The 27,827-nt window shown below is 36.0% G+C and overlaps 2 protein-coding genes across 5 annotated transcripts in view; both read left to right on the top strand.

The window, feature by feature from the left end:
- LOC144966147 (uncharacterized) overlaps positions 1-26,646 on the top strand; it is a 78,180-nt gene extending 51,534 nt beyond the window's left edge. For 2 of the 4 annotated variants that reach the window (XM_078902262.1, XM_078902265.1), the window contains exons 19-27: positions 11,739-11,883; positions 14,046-14,198; positions 15,347-15,370; positions 20,838-21,032; positions 21,539-21,642; positions 23,285-23,426; positions 24,734-24,916; positions 25,476-25,633; positions 26,343-26,646. In XM_078902262.1, coding sequence (XP_078758388.1) covers positions 11,739-11,883; positions 14,046-14,198; positions 15,347-15,370; positions 20,838-21,032; positions 21,539-21,642; positions 23,285-23,426; positions 24,734-24,916; positions 25,476-25,633; positions 26,343-26,574 — 1,336 coding nt within the window. In that variant the 3' untranslated portion in view covers positions 26,575-26,646. The remainder of the gene's footprint in view (positions 1-11,738; positions 11,884-14,045; positions 14,199-15,346; positions 15,371-20,837; positions 21,033-21,538; positions 21,643-23,284; positions 23,427-24,733; positions 24,917-25,475; positions 25,634-26,342) is intronic. The other 2 variants (XM_078902264.1, XM_078902266.1) reach the window with 1 other exon arrangement.
- LOC144966660 (uncharacterized) lies at positions 327-11,694 on the top strand. The gene is made up of 6 exons (XM_078903419.1): positions 327-540; positions 963-1,049; positions 2,210-2,271; positions 3,088-3,304; positions 5,225-5,424; positions 11,689-11,694. Exons 1-6 carry the CDS (start codon positions 477-479, stop codon positions 11,692-11,694), a joined length of 636 nt encoding a protein of 211 aa, XP_078759545.1. The 5' UTR covers positions 327-476.
- Positions 26,647-27,827: the final 1,181 nt, after the last annotated feature.

Raw genomic sequence — 27,827 nt, 5'->3', positions numbered from 1 at the left:
CTCACTCCGCAAGTCAGTAGTAGGTAGGTGGTTATCAGTTATCAGCTTTAATTCTTAGTCAAACGCTTCATCAAACCCATTATTGAGTAGCATGTTGATGCCTGATGCCAGTTGAAGCCATCTCGACGTCGTGAAATGGAGCATCTTCTGTCATAGCAGTAGAATCGTCAGATGCCGCATTTAAATCCTCCATTCCAGGCGTTGCTGTTGCCATATCGATCTTCGAAATGATTTGGTCTAGACGTCAAGTTGACCCGTTCTATGTCTGAAGAGATTTTAAAGTGCAATACCTAACATTATATCTTGATCTACAAAAGAGTCTTTTTAAATGAACCGCTGTGTTTCTATATTTTTCAAGAACCAATGATTATCTGATAACCACTGACAATTGACTTGCGGAGAGAGTGGCCGACGGACGTCCTCTCTATAGCCGCAAGTATTTTTTCGTCACTTGCTGAGTTCCAAACTAGACGTCTATGGCATCGTGGGGTAAATTGATGCTGGAGGCATCATTGAAGAGACACCGAGATAATTTAAATGGTAAGTTATTGGCCATTCTTATTACATCACTGTTGATTTAAGATTTTCAATAGGGTAGACATCACAATCACACACACACCGATTGATGATTGTCACTTGTCAGTCAGTCATTTGGAAGTGGAGTCAGATAATTCGGGAACTTCTGTAGACTGTAGATTCACACTAGTGAGTAAGATCTGTCGTTTACTACTACTACTACTACTACTACCACTACTACTTTTAGTTTTAGCTTTATCCAACTCAACACTTCTCGTGTTTATTTTATTTTGGCAAAACTAGAATGGATTTTTGAAAAGAATATAAAATAATTTAAACTTAAACCTGTCTTTGCATCTTGCTTTATGCATACAGTATGCCATATCACAGCCATCACAAAATCATAGTTTAATGTTGAGAATATGCTATTTCTTTTGTAACTTCAGATCAGAGAGATTTGAGCTTTAAAAATCCTGAAAAATGTCTTGCTGTCAATCCAGACAACCCTTTTGATGTGATCTATGATGTTAATGGTAAGAATGTAATTTGATGAGGAAATGAATAACATTTAGGTACACATAGTTTGCTTTTTTTTTTTTTTTTTTTGAGTCATGATGTGTAATACTATTACAGTCCACTCCGGATAATTGCAACTCGTTTAATCGCAACTTTCGGTTAATCACAATATTTCCTAAGCAATGGAAATAATTCTATATAAAAGTCACTGGTTAATTGCAACAAACTTCGGTTTTTTAAAAAGTGGTAAATTCAAGAAATCAAACAGTATATCATGATTAAATTTCATCATGGATGAAATCGTGACAGGTTGAAGAATCGAGAGTGAGCAGGATTTAATGCTACAGTAGTGTGTCACCACTCTGTTAGAGTCGAAAGAGGGCGGGGCTCTGCAGTATGGGTTTGTGACGTCATCGGTGGCCATTAAATAGAAGAGGGGTGGGGCTGGTCATAATCTTGACAACAGGTTATAAATGACAGTTATAAAGAGAGACTGAGCGATATCCTTTGTTTTAGGATTAACAACTGTGCATTGTGACCAACGAGTTTGGTGAGAGCTTATTGTCTCTCATTAAGGCTAATCTCTTTAACTCTGACAAATGTTGAATTGTTGAGAAAAAGATTGAAACTTCTTCCAATCTGAATAAGATATCGGCTTGCTTCATAGCTGCTTTTGGTTGACAAATCTACACGGGGCTGCCATATGGTTTTTGTTTCAATCAAATTGCTCTGTATGTGGTGGACTAAGAATATTATTTACTGGTTTGAGTTGACAATAAATGTGTAAAATGTTGAAATAGTGGACAGGAAACTGAATTTCGGTTAATCCCAACATTTTCGATGATCCCAAGGTATTTCGATTATCCTAAGTGGACTGTACCTGAATCTTGAACGAAAAACTATCATATGGATATGATTATGGACAGATTGGTTTCTGGAATTATATTTCCGTCCTCCCTTGCCAACTCTGACGTTCTTGAAATTTAAAAGAAAATAGCCAGAAGGTTTCGGACTTAATTTTCTTTTTTTTTCCAAAGGACAATAGTCATAAGGTAAATAATTTTTAAAAAATCCTTTTACAGCACAAGATGGCATGATTTTTTGTTTAAGAGTTTAGAGAAAAACTTGCACATGATAGTCTTCAGCTTTTTTTTTGTTGTTTTTATTTTCTATATAGACTCCAACTCAGAGCCTGAAAGTGATGCAGAACAAAGTTCCATATCACATGATTCATTTGTGGTAAGTATGTACATTAAAATAAAATCATAACATTTGTATAGCGTTTATCCACAGTTGGCACCATGCTCAAAATGCTTCACATCAACATATTTTGTGGTGGACAAAACACATTTGCCACAAAAGATGAGACCTGCAGTCTGTTAGGCGCAATACAATATTTCAGGACAAGGACAACACTGTTTTACACCAGTGAGATCTCCTAGTTTTTTGTTGTTAAAAATTTTCTTTGCAGTGGACTTCGCCAACAATAACACTATTTTAAACCTTCCTCGTTATATTTTGAAGTGATATTCATTGATGAGCCATTCACATTTGAAGTCGTTTGTTTTTTTATTTGACAAAATGTGAAAATGATGCGTTTCCAGGAAAAATTAAAATAGCTTCTGTTGGGATTATACTTTTGATCTCGCATTTTGTCCAAATTCTCTTGCATCGTAATGTTTATCAACTTTTTTTGTTAACTATATTGCAGTTGCAAGGTTAGGAAGTTCATATTGTTGCAATGACAACCGTTTATATGTCCAGAATCGTAGTGATATAAAAAATTGTTTTGTAGTTGTTGGTCCTGGTGTAGGATTTAAAGAGTTGGTTAAAAACGGTTTACTGAAACCCTGGTTGGTGTATCTATATTTATCCAAGCACAGTTGAACATATTAAATACTTAGACAATATGTCTGCCTTTCTCAACTCTTTTTTATTATACTTGCATTATTAACCAGCTAATTGTTTAGTTGGATTATTAAACAATGGCTCTTCATGTTTATTGTCAACATGAATAAATTGATTGATCTGTCATCTTTTCCACAAAATATACAGGGTCCCGATTTTGTTGCTGACTCCGAGTCTGATTCCTCTACGTACTCTGTGAGGTACCCAATGCTGAGTACATCATTGTCTTTGGAACCTAGTGCTCATTCCCCAACTCAGTCAGAGCCTCATCCACAACTATCACAGACTGAACCTCGTTGCCAGTCTGGGACCCAGGTTCAACCCGAATGCTATACACTTGCAAACCAACGTGTTACGTGCAATGGTGAGTCATTTTTTTGTCATTCTTCTCCTTTGATATTTGTGGGATCAATTTTAATTTACCCATTCCTTTTAAAAGAAAACTTCCACCCCCTCCATGGTGCTGCATTTGTGTTATTGCATTTTTTTTCTGTTTTGGCAGTGCTGCGTCGCAAAATACGCTACCATTTACATAACAAGCACAAATCCAAATTTGATAGGGTGGACATCTTAGAATCTGAAACCCCAATGTGTGAGTGATATCAGTGAAACCAGCCATAAAAATGTTCATGTTTATTTTATTGGGGTTTTTTTTTGTCTGTAATAGACTTAAATTGCTTGTATTGTAAGTGTTAAAATGGTTTTTTTGTTACAACCCATCTATATATTAAAACTGTTTCTTTGTATTTCTATGATGCTTAAGGCTTTTTTTTCACAGACCAGCTGGAAACTTAACGAGAATCAGAGTAGATAACATTTTTATTAATCTTGCAACCTAAACAGTATATGATGATTGGGAGCATTTAAAGAAAAGCACATTTTCTTTTTAATTTGTCGGTACTAAAATTATACTTTGATAATGCCTGCTGTGCTACAAACCCTTTTGACTTCCAGGTTCAATATTTTTCTTTATTCTAAAATTCTTGGGTTTCCTTTCAATGACAACTGAGATCATTAAAATTCAGCTCACAACATGATGTGTGTAGATTTGATGAAAACATATGTTCGAGTTGAGAAGCAGTGTTCACGAACTTGCTGATCGTTTTTACTAGCATTTATTTTCCTAACTTACCTGTATCAATTAACAAAGGCAAGACTCAAATATTTTCTATCTGAACAGTGTGTTTGTTATTGAAATATTTCCGGCATATACATGTCATATTTCATTCCCACAAAATATAAATCAGGATTAAGTTGTCTGGGCATCAGCATCGTTCAGGCAGTTGGGGGGAAGTCTTTAAGGAATTAATGAAGCCGATGCTCAACCGGTCTGGAGGACGTTTGATTGATGTCGGCTGTTTGTTCTGCCAGCCGGTGATGTTTTCTCACTCCCTCAATGACAAAGAAAGTCATTGTTATGACTATGAACTATAGTCTATTATTACTTTTGTTACTATATTAATTGTTACTTATAGCCGCTACTGTTATTATTATTATTATTATTATTATTATTATTATTATTATTATTATTATTATTATTATTATTATTATTATTATTATTATTATTATGATATTGCCTTCATTGCATTCTATTACTATTATTGATATAATTAATTTCTGATTGTTGTAAATAATTTATGTGAATTGAATTTTGTCGATTGGCCAAGGGCCTACAATAAACTTAAATGAAATGTTAGTCTTTGGATAGGACTTGGGTCTATTCTTGATTGCTTTTCCGCCTGGGTCGAGTGAAGCATTTGGAGTAAATTTTGTTGCTCAACGTAAAAAACATGACGCTTACCATTCCGCTGATACTGATACCTCCAAGGGGTGGTTGGGGAAAAACCTAAAATTCTTTTGACATTCTGTCTGATTTTTCGCTGAAACAACAAAGGACAATCTATGTATTCAGATGAGACTTCAATGTGTTACTATTCCGATTTATGTTCATATTTTGATTATAATGAAGAGGGAACCCTGAACCCAGTGAAGTGGGTGGATTGATCTATTTATTTCTATTTCAAAACAAAAATATGGCGTCTTTTCACTGGATTTGTTATGTGGCAGAGGTCTCCACAAATCTAACATACCTCTTCCAAAGGAATAGATGGTAGAAAAGTATATAACAAGAAGGAATTATGACAGTTACTTGTCCAGGCCTTAAATATTTGGAATGCTATTCCTCTCTATCGCTGTCATGTAGCTGATGTGCATATGATCTGTCTATTGATTTATTTTCATAGTTCATAGCATGATGTGCTTTATTTTCTTCTTTTTTTTCCAGAGAAATACAAAAAGCCAAGGAGACCCTGTCCATACTGTGGACAGTTGCAAACAAAACTCTCAAGGCATTTGATGAGGAAACACAAAGATGAGACAGAAGTTACAGAGGCCATGAAACAGCCTGTAAAGGAAAGGGATAGAACAATGGATTATCTCAAGAAAAAGGGCATTTTTTATTCAAACACTAGAAACAATTCAATAGTTATGCGTGAGAGAGCACAAGGGTCACATGAAGTTGTTATGTGTGCTGGCTGTAAGGGGTTTTACTCTGGACGAAGGGTTTATGAACACAAAAAGAAATGTAGTACTGAGCATGCTCTGTGTACTGGGGTTGTAAAATTTTATCCCGTGGCTCCCAATGCAAGTAAAGAAATAAAGGAGAATATTCTTGACAAATTTCGGAATGATGAAGTGGGAAATTTGTGTCGATCAGACAAAGCTATAGTATTGTTAGGAACAAAATTGTGGAGTAAAAGTTCAAAGAAGGAGAGAAAAGTTATAATGAGTGATTTACGCATCTTAGGAAATTTGATTTTAAAAACTAGGAAGAGAACGAATCAACCTTCTTTCTCTGGAGAGGACGTGGTGAAGCGTTGTAACTTTAATGAAATATCGCAAACCATTTCTGAAATGACTTTGAAAGAGGATGGGACATTGAAAGCAGGCTTGAAGCTTTCAATTGGATTTATATTGAAAAAGTTAATTAATTTCTTAAAAGGGGAATATATAATGCAAAACAAAATGGAAGAATCCGCAGAGATAGATTTGTTCAAAGCTGTCCTGGATTATAATTGGGATAGTATTTTTTTTACAGCCAGAGTTCAATGTGAAGCAAAGAGAACAAATTTGAGAAAACCCAAAGAGATGCCATTAGAGAATGATATAAAGAAGCTACGGCAATTTATTACTGAAGAGATGGTCCGTATTTGTGAGGATGATTATCAATTATTTGATTCACATATGTTTGTTAGGCTTCGCAATGTCATCGTAGCTAGGCTTACAATGTTTAATGCGAGGAGAGGCGGAGAACCCGCAAGGATGTTGTTAAAAGACTGGAATGATGCAGATTCAGGTGTATGGGTTGATCCCCAGCTTGTACAACATGTCACTGATCCTCTGGAAAAAGCGTTACTTGAGAAGTATAAGCTGGCCTATCAGTCTGGAAAGGGAAGCAAGATGTTGGTCCCTGTGTTGATACCCAATGACACAATTCAGCCTTTAAGGAAACTTGCACAGGAGCGTAAAGCTGTTGATATTTCAGACAACCCATTTCTTTTTCCAAATACAGGAATATCCAAAGATCATGTAAGTGGTTACATTGCCATCAAATATGTCACTTCCTTAGTAAAGGATTTAGAGAAACCCCAGTTGTTAATAGCTGATAAATTCAGGCACCGAGCTTCGACATTATTTGCCTTACTTGATGTCCCACAACACGAGAGAGATGTCTTCTATCGACATATGGGACACAGTGAATCAATCAATCAAAACATTTATCAGTGTCCACTTGCAATACGAGAAATAACAGAAGTTGGTCATTTTTTGGGTCAAATTGATAACTCAGCATCGGTCACTGGGGAAGGAAATTGTAACATTGAAACAAATGACTCTGTAGTGAATAGAGACTCAAATGCAAATTTTGGAACATCCACAGTAACAGCTGCAAATCAAGAAGAAATATTTGATGGTGAAGCAGGAGTGCCAAATCAGCTTACGTGTTCTTCAAAACAAACTGAACCCAAGAGGAATTCAAGCAAAAATCGGAGATACATGTCATGGTCAGATGAGGATACAGATAGAGTCAAGTCATATTTTAAAAACTTTGTCGAAGATGTTTCAGCACATGGTTCAAGGGGATCATTACCTAGAAAGTCTGAAATTATTCTGTTCTTAAAACACCACAGGGTATTTTCACAAAAAGGAATCCCTGAAGGTACACTAATTAGTTTGGTGAAGACAAAGATTTTTAATGAAAGAAATAAATATAGAAGGGAAAGAGCGTTTCAATCGGTGTAATGACAATCATGAATTTGATTTGTATTACATTCATTGTATTGTATAGTGTTATTGACATATTTTGGGGGTTTACAAAAACGTTTTATCTTTATATAGTACAATCTGTTCATCATTGCAATATCCTTTTTTATATTATATGAACATTCATTTGCTCAGCTTGAGAGACAAATGCTTTGTAGAACCATAGCTGCCAACCGTTCTGTTAAAAACGGATTTGTTCCGTATTTGACTTCCTGAGTCCGTAAGTGCTTATTTTTAGTTCAAAATCCGTATTTTGTAATTTTTGACTAATTTGTGGTAAAAAAGCCATGTGAGCCTAATGAATTATTATTATTGATCCATTATTATTACTATTACTACTACTACTATTGTTGTTATTATTATTATCATTATTATTGGTGTCCAGTGAGAGCATAATCTCCATTTGTGTAGCTCTTTAATTTGAATTATGCCTCTAACATAAATGATTTTCAACAATTAAAAAAGTTCCATTCGTTTATATGACGCCTGTATTTTACTCAAACCTTTCATAATGTATTGGAGATTTGCATAGGATATGGATGTTAGCCTCGATATACTTTGAATATTCTAAGACAGTATTGATACTTTCACTATTTGTTACAAATATTATTTTAATTAAGAATAAAATTAAATCCACCTTTTTGATTGGAAGGTATTCAATAAGAAAATCAATTGCTTATATTGATTAAAGATGACAATGATTATTTCCCTTTATTAATTTATGAAATATATAAATTTAATCCCTTTAAAAACATCTTCATCTGATTTTAATTTTTTTTTTCAAGCAAGCTTTTGTAACGGTTTAGGTTCAAGAAAAATAAGTATACTCCATTTTTAGGTGTGTTTATCTTGTCAAAGTAAAGAAGTAGGAATTCTCTAATATTTAGAGGTGCATTTTACTATAACTACTATTATAGTATACTACTTAAAGACCATTATGTTGCATGAAAGAAAACATATATGCAATCGTCTACTTTTTATCTGAACCCACCTAATTTTTACCCCAAAACGCCCTCTCAAGTGATGTACCAGGTTGGTAGTTATGCATTTCTAACCATCTTAAGTTATTTCATTTATTTTACAATCGTGCTTCTTGTGTATTGGTCCTTATCAAAGTTGAGGCAGTTGAATTCTTTCTTTATATTGTCCGTTCTGAATTTTGATCTCATTGTGGAAAGCTCCCATAGCGGGCAGGGAGGTACACACTGTGTCTTCTATCCCCTTATATCTGTTTTCCAACATGCTTTCAGTCTTTGTCTTGGAATGAGATTACTTGTTTTTTTCCTGGCCCTCGCCGGAGTCCTAGCTGGGAGGGAAGCAGTCAAATGCATATTTATTGTTTTGGGAGATGATATTTTTTTCCTTGTAAATCATCTCTCTGTTATGTATTATTACTATATTTGTTATTTTTTAATGTATAATGTAAGCATTTGAGTGTGTTCCTCTTTGTTGGATTTTGTTCTTGTGTCCGGATAAGACTTATAGGTGATCTCAAACTTAGTACATTGGTGATACGCTCTTGGAATCTACATCTGATCCCTATTTGTTCCCAGTTCCCCTATGTCTTACTTTCTCTTGGATGCTTCAACTGTAATTCTAGAACTTTTTACTATCCAATTTTCTTCCTTTTTACTGGCGCTGATATAACCTAAATGTGTTGCAAGCGCCGTAAAACCCTTAAAAACAAAACAACAATCATTGTGGAAAGTGTCATTTTAACGATTCAAATGTGCTGGTACTAAACCCGATAATTGAGCAACATTTGGACTAGCCTCTGTCATCTCAAACTTGTTAGTGTTAGTAATAGTAATTAAAAAGGCTGACTTTTATATGTTGCGATTCGATGAAGGGGGGGGGGGGGGGGGGCTTCGGCACACATCGCCCCTCATCCCGGGCAAAATGAGCGTTCCTTATTTTATTTTTGAAAAGTTGGCAGCTATGTAGAACTATCTGAAAGAATCAGATATGGCAGAATAAAAAGTCTTTCTACTAACCCTAACTTAATTGGCCAATGTAGCTTTATGTTCAGCATTTTCTAGATACCTAATGTAAAATTTCACTATTCTTTTTATGATAGTTTTAAGAGTTGCAATCTTTAGAGGTGACTGTCAAGAAATGACACCTCTGTGCATTTAATTTCATTCTTTCTTTATCCCCTCATCCTTAATCAGAATAATAATAATTAATAATGAAAAAAAATGCAGCAACGACAGCTTAGAACGGCATAAAGTGCTTAAGAATTATTTTTTTTGCATTAAACTTTATTCAAACGATTTTCAACACTTTTGCTTCACAGTTTATGCTTTTTAACAAATGCAATTAAGCAACTTACCAGCAACAACATATTGGTTTGTTATCATTTGAGGGTTTTATCAGTAAAACTGTTTCTATCCTTTTATGTTGCACTGTACACATAGCAAACTTCATGCTTTTATTTGGTGACCAAAGACTTATGTGATACAGTGGATGAATGTTTGTGATGGCTTTTGGAACTGAAATAAACCTGCAATATGATTTGTAGACTTCTATCGTTATGTATCATTTTTCGGTCAAATGTAAATGTAATTTTACACGAGCTTGATGTATCATAAAACCCACAATGAGCTCAACGTGCAGCTGGTAGTAGATTTATATGGACACGAACAACGTTGTTACAATTCAGTAACGTACTCCAATTAACACAAGTGAGACTGTAAATGAGACTTTTACAATGACTCTGCATCGCCACAAATATGGATTCGAACCCTGGCAACTCGGGCATCAGACGAACTGTCTACCACGAAACCAAAGCAAGCATTGTGCAAGTTAAAGTGAATGAGATGTTGATTGAAGCCGTTCATTGTGTCCATCAGATCTGCTGTCCTATCCATCCAACTCCATTCACTCACTGGGTGGGGTTCCCGACTTCCCATAATGGGCAGGGACGTACTCGTTGCGTCTTCTATCCCCCTATGTCTGTTTTCCAACTTGTTTTCTGTCTTTGTCTCGGGATGGGATGGGATTACTTGGTTTTGTCCAGGACCTGGCTGGGAGGGAAACAGTCAAATGTATAGTTCGAGTTTTGGGAGATTATATTTTTCCCTTGTAAATCATCTGTCTGTTATGCTCTTTATTGTTTTGTTTACATATTATTTATGCTTTGTAAACATTTGAGTGTATCCCTCTTTGTTGGGACCTGTGCTTGTGTCTGAATGAGACGTTTAGGTGATCTCAAACTAAGTACTTTGATAGTGGGCTCTTGGAATCTACTGTTTCCTATTTGAAACAAATCCCCTTTGCCTTACTTTTTCTTGGGTGCTCTAATTGTAGTTCCAGAACTTTTTACTATCCCATTTTCTTCCTTTTTACTGGCGCTGATATGACCTTAATGTGTTGCAAGCGCCGTAAAACCCTTACAAACAAAACAAAACAAACCAAGTCCATTCAGTGGTATACAACAACAACAAATAAACTCCTCTGCCTGGTCCCTTCTATCTCTGATCTTAACCTGGGTCGTCAGGTTTCTAAAGGGGTCGGGGACTGCAAAAACAATGGCGCACGGAGCAACTGGGAATATTTTTTGCCGTGTTTGAGTCCCAGGTTATTTCCCTGAGCGCCCCTTCTGAGGGATGGACCTTCCCAGGAGTTAGTAAATGCGTTGCTCGGCCACTTCACTCTACGCACACTGGGATAAGCTTCGACACTATGGCCATGAAGCTCTTAATCTTAAGGACTTACTTTATTTTAGACAATTTGGTGGTAGCTCACTTGAAAATGCACTCTTAGGTATACACATATATAAACATATACTGGGCTCCCTAAAAGGGTTTTTTAATGTGGTCTCCCTAAAAACATGTTTTTACCAAATGTCTCCTTAAAGCTACAGAAACACTTAGTAAAACATTAGGGGGACCGAGTAATTTTCTATATACCATTGTGATCATCAAGCATCAGAATTGTGTTCATAAATCATTGTAGGGAATCAAACTATACTCATTTGAACAAAGATTGAACAGTTTAATCAATTTGAACAAGACATATGCTTGGTCCTCCAATTGGTGCATTTCACAGTGGTCACCTTAATAGTGGATTGATACTTATATATATATATATATATATATATTATATATATATAGAGAGAGATAGATAAATAGATAGACAGATATATCTATAGATACATAGATAGATAGATGGGGAGAGAGAGAGAGAGAGAGAGAGAGAGAGAGAGAGAGAGAGAGAGAGAGAGAGAGAGAGAGACAAACACACACACATATATATATATATATATATATATATATATATATATATATATATATATATATATTATATGTAGTGTTTTATTTATCTGTTTTTGTTGATAAAGGGGGAAACCGAAACGTCCACATTATCTGTTTTCGTATATTAAATCGAAGATACATTTAATTTCACATCGTTATTTATTTCTTCGAGCTTTGAGCAGTATGTCTAAATTGCCACAAATGTTGTTGATGTCACTACAGAACCAGCCAGAACGATGTCAACCTACTACGCATTCAGCATCGATCATTGGATCTTCTCCAGTTCTGGGTGGAGGGATATTTCTCCATTGATTTCGCTCCAAATGGTCATCTCACTAAAAGGCTGGCTTTTTTCCTACAGGAGCAGGTAGGTAGTAGATGCGATACACATACCTTAGCAATGACTATCCCGCACAAATCTTTGGGCCTCTTTTTCGCTCACGAAGTGCCCGAATTCGCGTCAAAATATGGGACGAAGCCGTTTCGTATATGCTATTAAAAAAAATTAATTACGACGCTGTTTATCGATGAATATGACTGAAAGGTGGCACACAGTTAGAAAAAAGGTCATTTTAGATTATGTCAAGCGACAAAACTCGTGCGATTAAAAATAGATTTTTACTCTTTGGAGTAAAATATTTCTAAAACTACCGGGCGTGGAGGTTTTGTCGCTGACAAGGTAATACATGAACATTTCTTCTTTTTGGTTGTAAAATTTCATATGAATATGACGAGTACTTTTCCCGTATTTTACAAAACACCATCCTAATTTGCTCTTCAAGTTTCAATCTTTTAATACACTTATTACGCAAGATACAACCAAAGGTCGAAAAAAATGCCGAAAAAGCGTCCCATATTTTCGCGTTTTTTTCCTCTTTGCGGGTCATCCAAATAAATGACACCTTTGAAACTGCATAACTTGTTTATTTATGAATAGATTTTCAAAATTCAAAAACATTTTTACTCAGTGGAGATAGGGCTTTGGTTTTAGACAAAAATTTTCCTCAAAAAGAGAAAAGAACATTTTTCGTAGTCATTGCTACATACCTATGGTTAAGGAATTAATACTAAATACTAAAACATCACACTAATGTTTATAAGAACACACACACACACACACACACACACACACACACACACACACACACGGGGGTTGGCAACCCCTCCCGAATAAACTTAAAAGAGTGCTTAATTCAGTAACATAGAAAAAAACACAACACCCCCCCCCCCACTGTATTAATAATAATAATAATAATAATAATAATACTTTATTGCATCCCAAAAAGGAAATTTTTTGTACAGACGTGTTATAATTTACATAATAAGATAAAAATACAATGGAAATAGGATGTATATATGAAAAAGGAGTAGCTCCATAACCAGAGCTGCGCTTTATAATATGAATAATTTCAACACTGTAAAATAGTCAAAACTGTCACTATAAATTAAAAATTGAAAAGATTGCAAAACAAATAAATTAATAATTTAATATTTACATTTTTTGAAAGTAAAAATGCGAAATAATTGTATAAAATGATTATTGCTTGTTGTTATAAAGCCTAATACTGGACGGCAGAAATGATTTTCGGTGTCTCTCTGTTTTCGTTGAAATAGAGAAAGGGCGACCACTTCTTTCTGACTAATAACTGATGGTCTTAGTGGATGATACTGGTCATTTAATATTTTAGTTATTTTATTTATACAAAATTTCTCGTATAAAAGATCTACATCGTCAACATCATTTATATAGCGTTTAATAGATTTTTTAATATTTGAATTTATTTTGTTCCTTTCCACTGCTAAGCAATTGCCTCCCCAAGCTGTTATACAAAATGACAAAACACTTTCGATTACTGCTCTATAAAATAATGTGCAGAGGGTTTTATCTATTCATTCTAGGGCATGGCTGTTTCCGTAATGGTGGTATTCGTCGGTCGGCAGTAATAATAACTTAAAATTACATACCATCTCCCATGCTAATGACTGTGGCGGACTGCTTGTTGAAGAACCCAAATTTGGGCATAGAACCTTGGCCAGTCAATTACTTATTGATTGCCTGGCGCATTCATTAAAAAAAAGACTTACCTCCGAAAGGTGACATCATGACTTATTTTTTGGACTATTAAGACATATAGCGTTACCTAGCTTTGATTATCATGTAGCTAATATTAGCTAACAATCCCCTTCAGTTTGTATACTGTAAATAAACACTATTTTTTGTAGGCTTTGTTTACAAAAAAATATATCTCAACAAGTGTGTATGAAATGTGCCAGACAAAGCATTATCTTACACCGGTACTTGCTCCTTAATTTGTTAATTTGTTTACAAAATTACGTAAGATATAAAATCGAAATATTGTTGAAAATAAAAAAAAGGAATCGTATTATAAAAAATGCTATCTATCCATTTTTTATTTTACATTCAATTCATTATTTACAAATAAACAAAGTTATAAGACATTTCAAATATCAAATCCCTGAAATCTACACTTTTACCTGATCTCTTGTAATCATGTCCACCAATCAAAGACGGAGTCCAACGTACCTGGTGCTGACAACATCTACAGTCTGTACGCTGCATGCCGACTGGGAGAACACTCCGAGCTGATGCTGATGACAGAAGTGGAGGAGGATGATGAGCAGGACAGTACCTACTTCTTGCACATTGCCAACCCAAAACAGGTAAAACCATTGATAAAACCCGCCAAAGCTTCTAATTGGTGATGACTGGTTGAATTGTAAAGTCTTCAATTCGTTTTGTCTTGTCTTGTTTTTGTTTCATGAATAAAAACGGTTAGAACTTAAAATTTACATGGTTTTAGTTTTGAAGATTTTCCATCCAATCGGTCAAAACAATAATTCTGCCGTACTCTAGCAAAACCCATATTTAAAAATTTGGCCAGAAAATTCGTCCTTCAAATATCGATCGATTTAAATGACCCTCATCTTGGCAAAAAAAAACCCCAGCAAACTGTCATACCTGGGACTTCGAGTCCCAGGTTTAAGAGTTTTTTTCCGAGATAAAGGTCATTTAAATCGATTGATGTTTGAAGGACGAGTTTTCTGGCCAAATTTTTAAATATAGGTTTTTCCAGATTATGGCCGTATTGCTGTTCCAAATGTAAGTAAACCCGCTGATAGCTCTGCTTATCAAAACCTGTGTGGTGTTCGTAGCAGTTATACATAACTGTAGCTTTTTGCATACATAGTTTACATAGAAATGTAATTGTGTAAAATTAGAATATATCTGCACAGACAATAAATACTATATATACTAATTCTTGATTGAAAGAAAAGAAAGCACGATGTAAAAGCTTTATAATTTCACTTGAATATATTTTCTCCATGGGCAAGTATATCTAAATGCTTTCATATAAAATTGCATTAATATTTTACGTTAATATTTGTATTCCGTTGCCCTTCTATGTCATATTTTCATTTTGTGACGAAAAGTAATCAAAATATAATCAGTTATCTAATATATGTCTCACGTCACTTCGATTTGGTGTTATGTCTGGAGAAATTGGATCAGGGAAATAGACGTGAAAGTCAAGGAGACAAAAATTGGCGTGTTTTCAATTTTAAAACAAACAACTTTATTTCGGCTCCTGTTTAAAACATTTATTATATCTTCTAAGTAAAGTACTGCAAATGCTTCGTCGATCCCGAAATAATTTCTATTTAAGAGAGTAGTTGGTAACTTTATGTAACATAATATATCTGCCTCATTGTTAGAAATACTTGCCCAGGGTTGACTATCTACACGATTAGAAAGCCTCACATTATATACCGTGTGTGTGTTGTACTTAAACCCATGTCTTTTTCACTAGTCCAGAGAAGAAAGACTTATGGAGGTAACATTTTATATAAAATTGATATTATCTTCAATTTTTTGGTGGGCCACTTGCTTTACATGTCAAATTAATCCTTGAGAAAAATGAACAATGTTTGTTTTTCATTTCTTATTTGTATGAACATCTACACTTCGTTGATGTAAATTGAGATATTCAAAAGCTTGGGAGAAATGTTGAATATTCAATACATATTGATGTCATGATCTTTTTGGACAAACTGATTGACTGAGCTACGAACGAGTATCTTAAACAAATTGAAATGAAAATAAAAGAGCTGAGAAAATGGCCTGGCATGTCTTGCAAGTGGCCTCTTCAACATTTTATTATTATTGGGATCATCTACCTATCGGAATTCAATGACACACAAAACTGCCGTTCTCTGACAATACAAAAGTCCCAGGTTTGAGATATTTTGACAATATGAAGGTTACTTTCATCAATCGATATTTGAAGGAGGAGTTTTTTGGCCCAAATTTTAAATACATTTATTCCAGAGTACAGAAAAATACAGCCATAGTCTGATCAAAAACTCGGATTTCTTTTCATGTCAAACAGACATTCTTTCTGTAAACAAATATTGATTGATGAAAATTACTTTCTGATTATCAAAACGTCTCAGTCCTGGCTTTTTAAAGAAAGAAAAAATGACAATTTTTGAGTCATTTATATTAATTGATTTTTTAAAAGGGAAATCTTTTCTGTCCCAAAATTTTTTATTTATTAAAAGAATATTTATAATTTGTCAAAGTTCGGCAGAATACAGAACACTCTGCTCTATAATATGCAATAAATACTCCATTTGGATACGGAATGTACTGTTGCTATAACGTCAAAGTTTCTTAAAGCATTTGCTGAGTTATGGCCTGGTACTTTACAAACATGAATTCAAAATACAAAATAAGGTGAAAAATAAGATGCATTCAGTTGTATTACCAATGGAACCAATACACTGTTTTAGTACCCTAAGCACCAATTTAATGACTACTGGTCCCAAGAACTCGGATTACGTGTAAAGATTATGATTTTCTGATACTCAGCCCCCCCCCCCCCCATCCCCAACAGTTATTGAGTGGCGGAAAGCACTTTGCTGTAGACTAATGTTTTATCCAAAATGATAGCAGCAATTGCTCCAGTTCATTTCACGCGATAAGACCGGAAATACATCGGTCTCCACGGCCCTAGTGGCTCTCAATGCTGTGCAAAGAAGATAGTCTAAAACAGGAATTATGCTTTGAATCAAAGTCTGTTTAGAAATTATAGAATAGAGACAAATAATCGTGCAGAGTGTTCTGTATTCAGTATGCACAATCAAAACAAAGGGATATTTCTTTACTCCACTTTGTTAAATCAGGGGAGATAATTAATAACGCTTGATAATGAAAGGTTTCCTCTTACTTAATTATTTCAGCCACCTGAAAAGCTTTCTAGGGTAATGAGATGGTGTGGGACTAAAAACTCTTAACTTTTCCCTCTAACAAGATTAGAATGACTCTGTTGTCTCGTCCCTCCCCCTCTCCCCCTTCCCCCAGGCTTTCTCCCATCTCTATCTATCTATCTATCTATCTATCTATCTATCTATCTATCTATCTGTCTATCTATCTATATCTATCTATCTATCTCTCTCTCTCTCTCTCTCTCTCTCTCTCTCTCTCTCTCTCTCTCTCTCTCTCTCTCCCTCCCTCCCTCTGTCCCTGCCCCCTTCCCTCTATCTATCTATCTATCTATCTATCTATCTATCTATCTATCTATCTATCTATCTATCTATCTATCTATCTATCTATCTATCTATCTATCTTCTTGTTAACTATCTACTTTTGGGTCTAACAATAAAATTATCTATCCCTATCTTTATCTCTATCTGTATATATATATATATATATATATATATATATATATATATATATATATATAATATTTGTGTGTGTGTGTGTGTGTGTGTGTTTCTTTCTCTCTCTATCGCAGTCTATCTGTGTCTGTCCATACCCCCTTCATCTCTATCTATCTATCTATCTATTTATCTATCTATCTATCTATCTATCTATCTATCTATCTATCTATCTATCTATCTATCTATCTATCTACTATCTATCTATCTATATCTATCATCTATCTATTATCTATCTACCTATCTATCTATCTATCTACCTACCTACCTACCTATCTACCTACCTACCTATCTATCTATCTATCTATCTATCTATATATCTATCTATCTATCTATCTATCTATCTATCCATCTATATATCTATCTATCTTCTTATTAACTATCTACTTTTGGGTCTATCGATTAAATTATCCATCCCTATCTTTATCTCTATATGAATATGTGTAAGTGTGTTTGTTTCTCTGTTCTGATCTCTCTGGCTCTTTTAGTCTCTTCTACACTTTTCAATGATCTTTAACCTTGTCTTCCCCACAAGTCATATCATCAATATTATGTTATTCCATCCGTCTGTCTATTTATATTTATATTGTATTTGTGTATTTTGTGTTTTGATTTTAACTTGTCTTATCATCATAGAGTCTAGTAACAATTAATTTTCAATTCTTTGTAATTTTCCATTCTTTGTAATTAATTGTCCATTATTTGTAATTTTCCACTATATGTAATTTTCCATTCTTTGCCATCCTTAACGTTTTTTACCCTTGAATTCATTGAATGTTAATTTAGCTTTTATTTTTCTATTAATTATTATTTGATTTCTACGAATATTCAAATTGAGCTTTAAAATTGAGATTTTATATAGAGTAATATCCACTAAACGTGTTCAAAGCGCTTTACAATGGGTCCCTGGCCAACAGCAACACTTAATATGTAAGGACGGGACACGACGCCTGTTAGGTGATATTACTATATTTTCGGACAGAAACAACACTGTTAACAGCCAGGTATTCGTTTTACATCTGAGTACGGTGAGAGAATGTGAGTAAAGAGTCTTTTCCAAGGACTCAACTATGCACCGAGCAAGGCTCGAACACATGACATTCCGATCCGAAAGCGAGTGTCATACCACTAGACCACAAAGCCGAATTTTCCTTAAATAAACGTGTCATTTACTCATCGATCTTTAACGCTTACTACAACAATACGTGGTCTTAAAACGGTATTATGTTGGAGTGAAATCCATACTGTGGCTTTGCTGTATTGTGGTATGACACTCGCTTTCCGATCGGAAGGTCCTGGGTTCAAGCCTATTTCGGCGCATCGTTGAGTCCTTGGAAAAGGCTCTTTACCCACATTCTCTCACCGTAATCAGGTGTAAAATGAGTACCTGTCCGTTAATAGTGTTATCCCTGTCGGAAAAAAAAGTATTATCGCCTAACAGGCGTCATGTCTCATTCTACATGTTACGTGTTGCTGTTGGTCAGGGACCTTCTGCAATGCGCTTTGAGCACGTTTAGTGGTGATCAATTTTAAAAAGTAAAAAAATATGTTGTCCCTGTGACCCCTAGTTTGGATTTATATGTAAGTGCATAAAAATGTGTAATTATGAAATAAATAAGCTAAGCTAAATAAAATATATTATAAATATAAAAATTCAGTTAATTTTAAATGTTTCATTGAATATAAAAGGCATAGTTACTCAAAATGACGAAGAATTCTTGCTGGTTTTTACAGTTGAATCGCTTTTTTTGGCACGAGGTCCATAACGATGTAATACCGTTTTGATACGATAGGACACTTGTTTTTTTTATCACTGACATCTTAATAAACTCTTTGTTAACACTTTTGTTCTATTTTTCTATAACTGTCTCCTCACAAAACGTCATAAACTTTCTGCACATTTGTTTCTTTGGGTTTTTTTTATTTTTAAAATGTGATTATGTGTTAAATGTGACCAACCGCCACAAAACGGTTGTATCAAAGTTTTTGCATGTTTTATTTGGCTGTTAGCTAAAGAAGGCTTTTACACCCTTAAAAGTTCTGTGCTGTTTAATTTGCTCTTTTAGAATCTGTTTTTTTTTAAATATGCCTTTTCCGCCACGACATCATAAGATATCGTCGCCTAGGCATTCAACGAAGGAATATAGATAACTCATTAAACAAGATGTCTGATGTCAACAGGAATCACCCATGTTGTCCAAGTGAGCAAATTGGGGGTTAATAATCTTGCTCTAGGAAAAAAAAAACGAAAGTGCCTGAAGCGGTGCTCGGACCCGGGTCATCCGGATCACAGTGCAATGCCTTAACCACTCGGCCATTATTATACATTATTTTTCACCCATTTTTGACCGAGAATTTTTATAAATATTATGTGATCTACATAATACATGACGTTCGAACTATGAAGGCTAACCAAGCCCTGCAATATCTACTAATTCTGAACTTATTTTTATATTACAATTTCTGGGGTAACAATCTCTATTCGAAATTGTGATTTATTATTATTGTTTATTTATAATTCAAAGATTACAATTTTAGAATTAGCATTCTTGAGCATTTTAGAAATCATTTTTCTATCTTCACACAAAATTTTAGGGCAACCGATTTCAAGATTGAAAAACACTTTAGATATAGAAAATTGAATATTTATTTCAAGATGGCTACCGTTTCCACGATGACGAAAATTATGATCTTTAAAAAAAATGAACAACATAATACAATATGAATATTAATAAAATAAAATCCTCTATATTCATCCTTAAGGTGAAATTTGTCTATATCGTATAGAGTCGTATCGTATCATTTAAGATCTAATAGGTTCTAAAAACCTTTAAATACTCTGTGTAACTTTCATGCATAGATACAATTTATCAAAATTATATAAACAAGATTTAAAATCTATTACAAAGAGAAACTGGAATAACCCAAGCGTTTGCCACAGATCAACGCCACAAAGTGAGCTAGTGCGAGGTAGCTTGCTCAAGGCCACACAATGCGGCGGAGAGTTGAACTCGTTACGTTCTGTGTACGAAGCAGAAGGCAAGACCGCTGTTCTACGCTGCCTCTGTTATTATGATATAGTTTAAATTACAATCGTTGGAGGTATATGTCCAGGAAGAACATTGTCTGGACGCCGGTTTGGATCATTCTTGGTCTGGCTACTCATCTTCAGTTGTTCCAGCAGGATTGGATCTAGGCTGGTATCACCTTCAGGGTCATAGCAGCGCGCAATCTCCTGTATGACGGCAACGTGATGATCCTTCGCAGGTGTACCAGACGAATGCCCGGAAACGTGTGAACAATGTTGCCTGCCAGAACTGTCAGGCAGTTCCTGAGACAAGCGATCACATAGTACTCCACTGGCTAGTAACTAAACTTGAAGGTGACGATAAAACAATTCTTAGGGCGGAGGAAGACTTTCGAAGCTGGGTTGACGAAATGAATTTGGAGGTGTAGCCATTCGCTACTACTACTACTACTACTACTACTACTACTACTACTACTACTACTACTACTACTACTACTACTACTACTACTACTACTAATTATAATTGTTGGGTTTTTCTATCGTGTGGTCCACAGTGGGAAAGTTTCCGATCCCTGTTGAAACGGTCAAAGTCCGATAAATCTCTGAACACGAGTGGCGGCTCGGGCAAGTTGAAGTCGTCGGACAGCAAGGCCCTCACCTCATCCTTTGGAGGCCGGCCCAGCAGTCAGTTCTCAGTGGCTGATTGTGAAGTACATGTACTGGCTGAACAGCTGACGTTGTTGGAGCAGGTAAGGATGACGGGGGAGATGGTGATGGTGGTGGTGGTCATGGTGATGATATTAATGATGATGATGATGATGATGATGATGATGATGATGATGATGATGATGATGATGATGATGATGATGATAATGGTGATAGTGCTTGTGATTTTTGTTGTTGTTATTGTAGTTGTTGTAATATATGATGATGATGATGATGATGATGATGATGATGATGATGATGATGATGAGGATGATGATGATGATGATGGCGATGACTATGATGATGATGATAATTATGATGATGATGATGATGATGATGATGATGATATGATGATCATAGTTATGATAATAATGATATGATGATGATTGTGATGATAATAATTGCAATGATGATTTTTTAAAATTGTCATAAATAAACCGTGTTTTCATTTCTAATATTGTTTTTCATTACTTTGAGCTTTGTCAATGCTATTTTTAGATAGGCTTCTCTGATAAACTTGTCATATTTTGTCTGCCTCTAATCTTTTCAGACCTTGTTTAGGAATTGTCACCCGGTCCATTTCTTAAACTCTCAATTCCAAGGGGTGGGCGTTGCCCTGTCTATGCCAGGGATGAGAACTCCGTCCATGACAAGGTCAGTGCCAAACCTTAACCCTCTCCTGCTCACCACCTACAGCAAATTCGTCACATTTGCTACGACACAATATACATTTTTTTCTTATTCAGATGATTTTTTTTGTACATCACAATGGTCTTTGTTTAATTAATAAGAACATTAAGTTGTTTTGTAGAGAGATTGTATGCGTTTAAAAAAAACAACAAATTTTTCAGCTCGGTGAGGAGCCTGCCATTTTTGGGAAAATACTGATCGATAATACAGAGTAAATGTACTGTACTGACTCTGCTGTCCAACTTCAGCTATCACGCTTTTCCAACTTGGCAAGTTTTGGTTGTTGTAATGATGCTGTGCATTTAGGTCAAATAGTCACCTGTTCTTCCCGCCAAATGAATTGTAGGTACCAATTGGATTCAGTAGTCTGATGTCACGCCGCTCGGCAACGGCGGCCATCTTGGTTCTAAACTAAGAAAATCATTACTTTTTATTCTTCAAGCTGGCTAGAACTTTTCATATGTCTTGTGACCAAAATGTGTAAAAGTCAAAACATGATCAAATTTATGTGTTTTTTTCCCCTCTGGATACGCTTTTATGCTCGACGGAGAAATATTTCATACGGGCGTCCGCCATTGTTCCGAAAGTTTAGAGCCAGTGTTGCTAAGTTACATGCGTCATTAGGAAGGAAGTGACGTTACGACTATTGAATCCTATACACAAGGCTACGTATAACTAATATAACGTGAATGATTTATAAGAGGGCCTTCAGTGAGAACTGACCACGCAATTGGCGGTCTAAAAACAATAAGAAAGCGCATAGTGACGTCAAAAACTAGAGCTTTTATATAGGGCAATATCCACTAAACATGCTCCAAACGCTTTACAAGGGTCTCCTGACCAACAGCAACACTTAACATATAGGACGATACATGACGCTTGTTAGGCAATATAACACTTTTTTTTCAGAAAGAGACAACGCTGTTAACGCCCAGGTACTCATTTTACACGTGAGTACGGCGAGGTAATGTATTTAAAGAGCATTTTCCAAGGATTGAACTATGCACCGAGCGAGACTCGAACTCAGTACCTTCTGATCCGAAAGCGAGTGTCATACCACAAGGCCACATAGCCACACATAGCCCTACTTCGTTGACAAAGGGAAACCCAAAAAGCTCACATTATCTGTCTTCGTTATTAAATCAAAGCCTCAAATCCATTAAATGGAGCTTTTATATAGCGCAATATCCACTAAATGTGCTCAAAGCGCTTCACAAGGGGTCCCTGGTCAAGAAACAACGTTTAACATTGAGGAAAAGACATGACGCTTGTTAGGCGATATTACAATTTTTCGGACGAAGAGAACGCCGTTAACCGCCAGGTTCTCATTTTACACCTGAGTACGGTGAGAGAATGTTAGTAATTAAAGAGCCTTCTCCAAGGACTCAACTATGCGCCAAGCGAGCCTCGAACCTAGGACCTTCCGATCCGAAAGCGAGTGTCATATCACAAGACCACATAGCCACACATAGCCCTACTTCGTTGACAAAGGGAAACCCAAAAAGCTCACATTCTCTGTCTTCGTTATTAAATCAAAGCCTCAAATCCATTCCCTATTTTTATTATTTTTCTTCGAGCTTCAAGTATCAACATTTTCATTCCCCAGGAAAATGGAACCAGCTGAGCCAAAACGAGGACTGTTTGTGGGAGATCCACCCTTGGAGCCAAGTGTTGTAAGGATGATCACTCACTCCCAGGAACTTTCCCATTGGGTTTCGGCCGAAATTCTTAGCTGTGGTTCAAATAAAGTAAGAACCACGATAATTGTAAAATCAAGGTGGTTACCAAATAAATAAATAATTAAATAATTGTTACAGTGAATGACATAATCAGTCGGATGATGAAAAGCTTTGAACTGAGATATTGCCATTATTAGTTAGAAGCTCAATTTTAAAAAAAATCAAAAACGAGTTCTTGTCACAAATGATTAAATCAACTCTTTTTGTACATCTTCGGGAAATATCAAAGCTTAATTTCAATTCTAAATATTTTTTTACAGCTAGTCAAGTTGATAAATTATGAAATTTGAGAAAAGTTGCTGTTCCCGTGTATCTGACTATAACTTCATGAAAAATCAACTGATTTACTCCAAATAAAGATTAATATGCTCTGGGAAACACATTCTTTCAGAAAATGCAAATCCAAAATGGTCCCCTTCCGACTGATTATGTCATCCACTGACACAAATAAGTAAATAAATATGAACATTTATATATCGCATTTACTGGGATTAACTATGGCTAATGCGCTTCACAGTGTTTCATTTATTCCACTAGCATACCATTCGGAACCATATTACTCCATTTCATACCGTACTAGCTGCCTGTTAGGCGTTCTTATTGCACCGACGATTTTACAGTAACCATCGCTCCCTGTACCCAAGTACTGATTCACGCATGAGTCGAGTGGGGTAATATGTGTGACTCCCCACACTTATTGTCATAATTCAGTCACTTAACATGACTTGACTTTATGACACAATGAGACAATGTACCTCACTGTACCGCATAGTCACAGAGCCACGGTTTCACCAATCTGCTTTATATGGGGTTTGATGACTAATCGTTACGGTTTCTCGTCTGTCTTGTCATGCAAGTCAAACAATGTTGATCGTGATCATTGGCTGGATGGGTGACAACGATTATGAAAAATTCCGGTCCCGATAATGTGTCCTTGGTTTACACACATTTTCTCACTCGACTCAGGTGTGAATGAGAATCTGGCTTCAGTACAAAAAGTGGCCCTAAAAGGCGACTGATGCTTTATAAAATTAAAATATGGTTCCAAATGGTCCGCTTGGGGAATAAATTAGACATTGTGAAGCTTGTTTAGCATGGTCAATCCGGAAAAATGCACTTATATATATATATATATATATATATATATATATATATATATATATATATATATATATATATATATATATATATATATATATATATATATATATATATATATATATATATATATATATTTATCATAATGTCAATGGGAAAATTTCTAAGTAGTGATGATATTTATACTGAATTGTTCTTACAAACTATGAATCCCGCAGGTCCAGACTAGCTTTGTGTCAAAGTTCATCGGAGTTGCCAACATGTGTCTTAGTGTGCGTAATTTTGCCACTGCCTTGTCCATTCTTGAGGGACTTGACAACCTGGTAGTGAGACAACTTCCGGTTTGGAAAAACATATCGGCCAAGTACATCTCTATAATGGAAGAACTGAATGACACCAAGGTAAGAATTAACCAGCAGATTTGTGACCAATCAAAACAAGGAAGTTTGTGACACGCCTTCTCACGTGCTTGGACAAACGTAGTTGGCTGTTTATAAACAGTAACGTATAACCTTAAACGTTTATAATCTGGTTAATACAGTTTAGTGAGAACTACTCATAACATGGATGGCAAAAAACAATAACAAGGACCTGAGTGATGTCAACTTCGTTCTATCTATAAGATCATTCATTCTTCAAGATTACGATGGCTAATCGGAGACACTGACATGATGCGTTAAAAAATAACTAACTCATCTTACACCTGAGTACGGCGAGAGAATGTGAACAAACAGCCTTTTCCAAGGACTCAACTATGCGCCAAGCGAGGCTCGAACTCAGGACCTTCCGATTCCGAAAGCGAGTGTCACAACACTTGACCACATAGCCGCAAGATTTTTTATTTTCAAAAAAGTAAGTGAAAGTTAAGAAAATATCTATGCGTTTTGAAAATTTATGAGATCGTTCTAATAATTGATATATCTCTCTTTTCATTTATCCTTCATTATCTGTTCTTTTCAGATGAAGCTGAAGTCCGAGTCCATGTGGCTGACCACGGCCAAGGATTCCCATATCTATCCCACAATCCCATGTGCATTGTTTGCAGCATTGCATCTACAGCAAATGGAAGTAGGAGGATTTACATTGGCCAACGGATTCTTTAAATGGGACAAGATGAGGTGAGTTTAATTTTAGTCAATAAATGTTTTAATTCCGTTTATTCATCTTCTTCTTTCAGCTTATCCCGCATTTTGCAGGGTTGCCATAATAATGAATGCCGCATTCCCATGCATCTCGGTTCAGCGCATCATCTTCCTCCAGGCCCAGTTCTTTCATATCGTCCTTTACCTTATCCCACCATATAGTCTTTGGGCGTCCCTTTTTCCTCTTTCCTGGGAAATTTGTCTGTTGGGCCCAGGAGCCAGCCACAGTGAAACGCCGCAAAGTCAGCTATGACGGAGGCGATTTGATCCTCAAGGCCACACATGCGCGGCGGTTAGTCGAAACCGATACCTTTCAAGTACGAAGCAAATACCAAATCAGCTAAGCCAGGCTTGCCCCTCTCAGTGTGGCAAATTTATTGTATAACGGGTGTTCTTTTTCAAAGCTCTTATATTCCTTTCTATAGATCGAACGAAGTTGACGTCACTCATAAATATGGATGGCAAAAAAAAAAACCCCAACCAAACAATAACAAAGAACTGAGTGACGTCAACTTCGTTCTATCTATAGAAAGGAATAGAAGAGCTTCGAAAAAGAACAAAATACCAAATATGGAACGATTCAGGTTCAAAACCCTTCTTTAGAAATTGACAAAAACTATAAAACATGACATCACATAATATCCATTCTTTAACCTTTTTCCACTATTTCTATTTATATCATCAGATCCATCTGTGAAGCAGTCGACCAAATCCGGATATTCCGAGACCACGAGTACGGCTTTCTGGCAGACCCAGGTATCCAAAGAGCCTTGCAGAGACGTCTCAGTGAGTTCAGTGACCAAGATCTCCACGCGGTTGCGTCTACTCACGAAAACAACTTTCATCGCAGTCTGTCTTCCTCGTCGTCCCTCTCTGGTACATTGAAGAAGGTCAAGGACAAGATCATGAAAAAATGAATTGTGTTAAAGAAAGAAAAAAAAGGAACGAGAAAACATTTGATATTGTTTTAATAAAAATAAATAAAATAAGATAAATTCCCTTTATTCATCCCTGAGGGGAACTTTTTCTTTAGAATCTTTTCCAAGGGAAGACTGGAATAACCTAGGCGTCAGTCGCAAAGTGAGCTAAGGTTATGTGACTTGCTCAAGGTCACACAGCGCGACGGGTATTCGAACTCGGGACCTTTCGGGTACTAAGCAAAGACCATACCGCTGAGCCACGCTGTCCCATTATTAGAGAATATCTTAAAAAAAACACACCGAGATATCCCGGGTGTCAGCCGCGCTGCAGATTCTTGGAGTTATCAGAATCCAGCTGCTATTTGAGAAACCCAGAATTAATCAGTTGTTAGAACGTTCAACTCACAAGCAATTGGACGGGTATCGATCAAGGGTCCCGTCTATTGTCCTTTCTTCCGTTGTATCCTCTTCTATTCCTTTCTTGTGCGGCTACGTGGTCTTGTGGTATGACACTCGCTTTCGGATCGGAAGGTCCTGGGTTCGAGCCTCGCTCGGCGCATAGTTGAGTCCTTGGAAAAGGCTCTTTACACACATTCTCTAACCGTACTCAGGTGTAAAATGAGTACCTGGCCGTTGACAGCAAAATATGGTAATATCGCCTAACAGGCGTCATGTTTAGTTCTACATGTTACGTGTTGCTGGTGGTCAGGGACCCCTTGTAAAGCGCTTTGAGCACATTTAATGGATATTGCGCTATATAAAAGCTCAATTTTTGTATCCTCTCCCGCAATACACCGCTGGTGATTGAATATTTGAGCTTGTAGGATCTGACGGTAAGCACCATACCATTTAGTTGAGGTTTAAGTTTATATAGCGCAATATCCACTAAATGTGTTCAAAGTGCTTTACAAGGGGTCCCTGGCGAACAGCAACACTTAACATGTAGGACGATACATGACGCCTATTTGGCGATATTATATTTTTTCCCCACAGAGAAAACGCTGTTAACGGCCAGATACTTATTTTACACCTGAGTAAAGAGCCTTTTCCAAGGATTCAACTACGCGCTGACCACAAAGCCGCCCAATATCATTGGCTAACCTCCTATCCAAGGGGTAGTTATTAATCACTACTAACTGTTCCTTAAACGCTTCAGAAACTGTGATCAATGTCAGCTTCATGGACACTTATTATGATTGTGAAGGTTTAGTTAAGGTGCGTTCTGATTTTTTATATTATATTTATGATTG

This window comes from Berghia stephanieae, chromosome 2, assembly GCF_034508935.2.
Source record: "Berghia stephanieae isolate SIO BIC M18660-M18661 chromosome 2, UCSD_Bste_1.3, whole genome shotgun sequence".
Classification (NCBI taxonomy): Eukaryota; Metazoa; Mollusca; class Gastropoda; order Nudibranchia; family Aeolidiidae; genus Berghia; species Berghia stephanieae.
This window is presented reverse-complemented; position numbering and strand designations above follow the sequence as displayed.

Excerpts from the sequence above, each read along its gene's own strand:
- LOC144966660 (XM_078903419.1), top strand. The coding sequence starts at position 477 with ATGGCATCGTGGGGTAAATTGATGCTGGAGGCATCATTGAAGAGACAC. Across the intron at positions 541-962 it reads ACACCGAGATAATTTAAATG|ATCAGAGAGATTTGAGCTTT; the intron begins GTAAGTTATTGG and ends TTGTAACTTCAG. Across the intron at positions 2,272-3,087 it reads TATCACATGATTCATTTGTG|GGTCCCGATTTTGTTGCTGA; the intron begins GTAAGTATGTAC and ends CAAAATATACAG.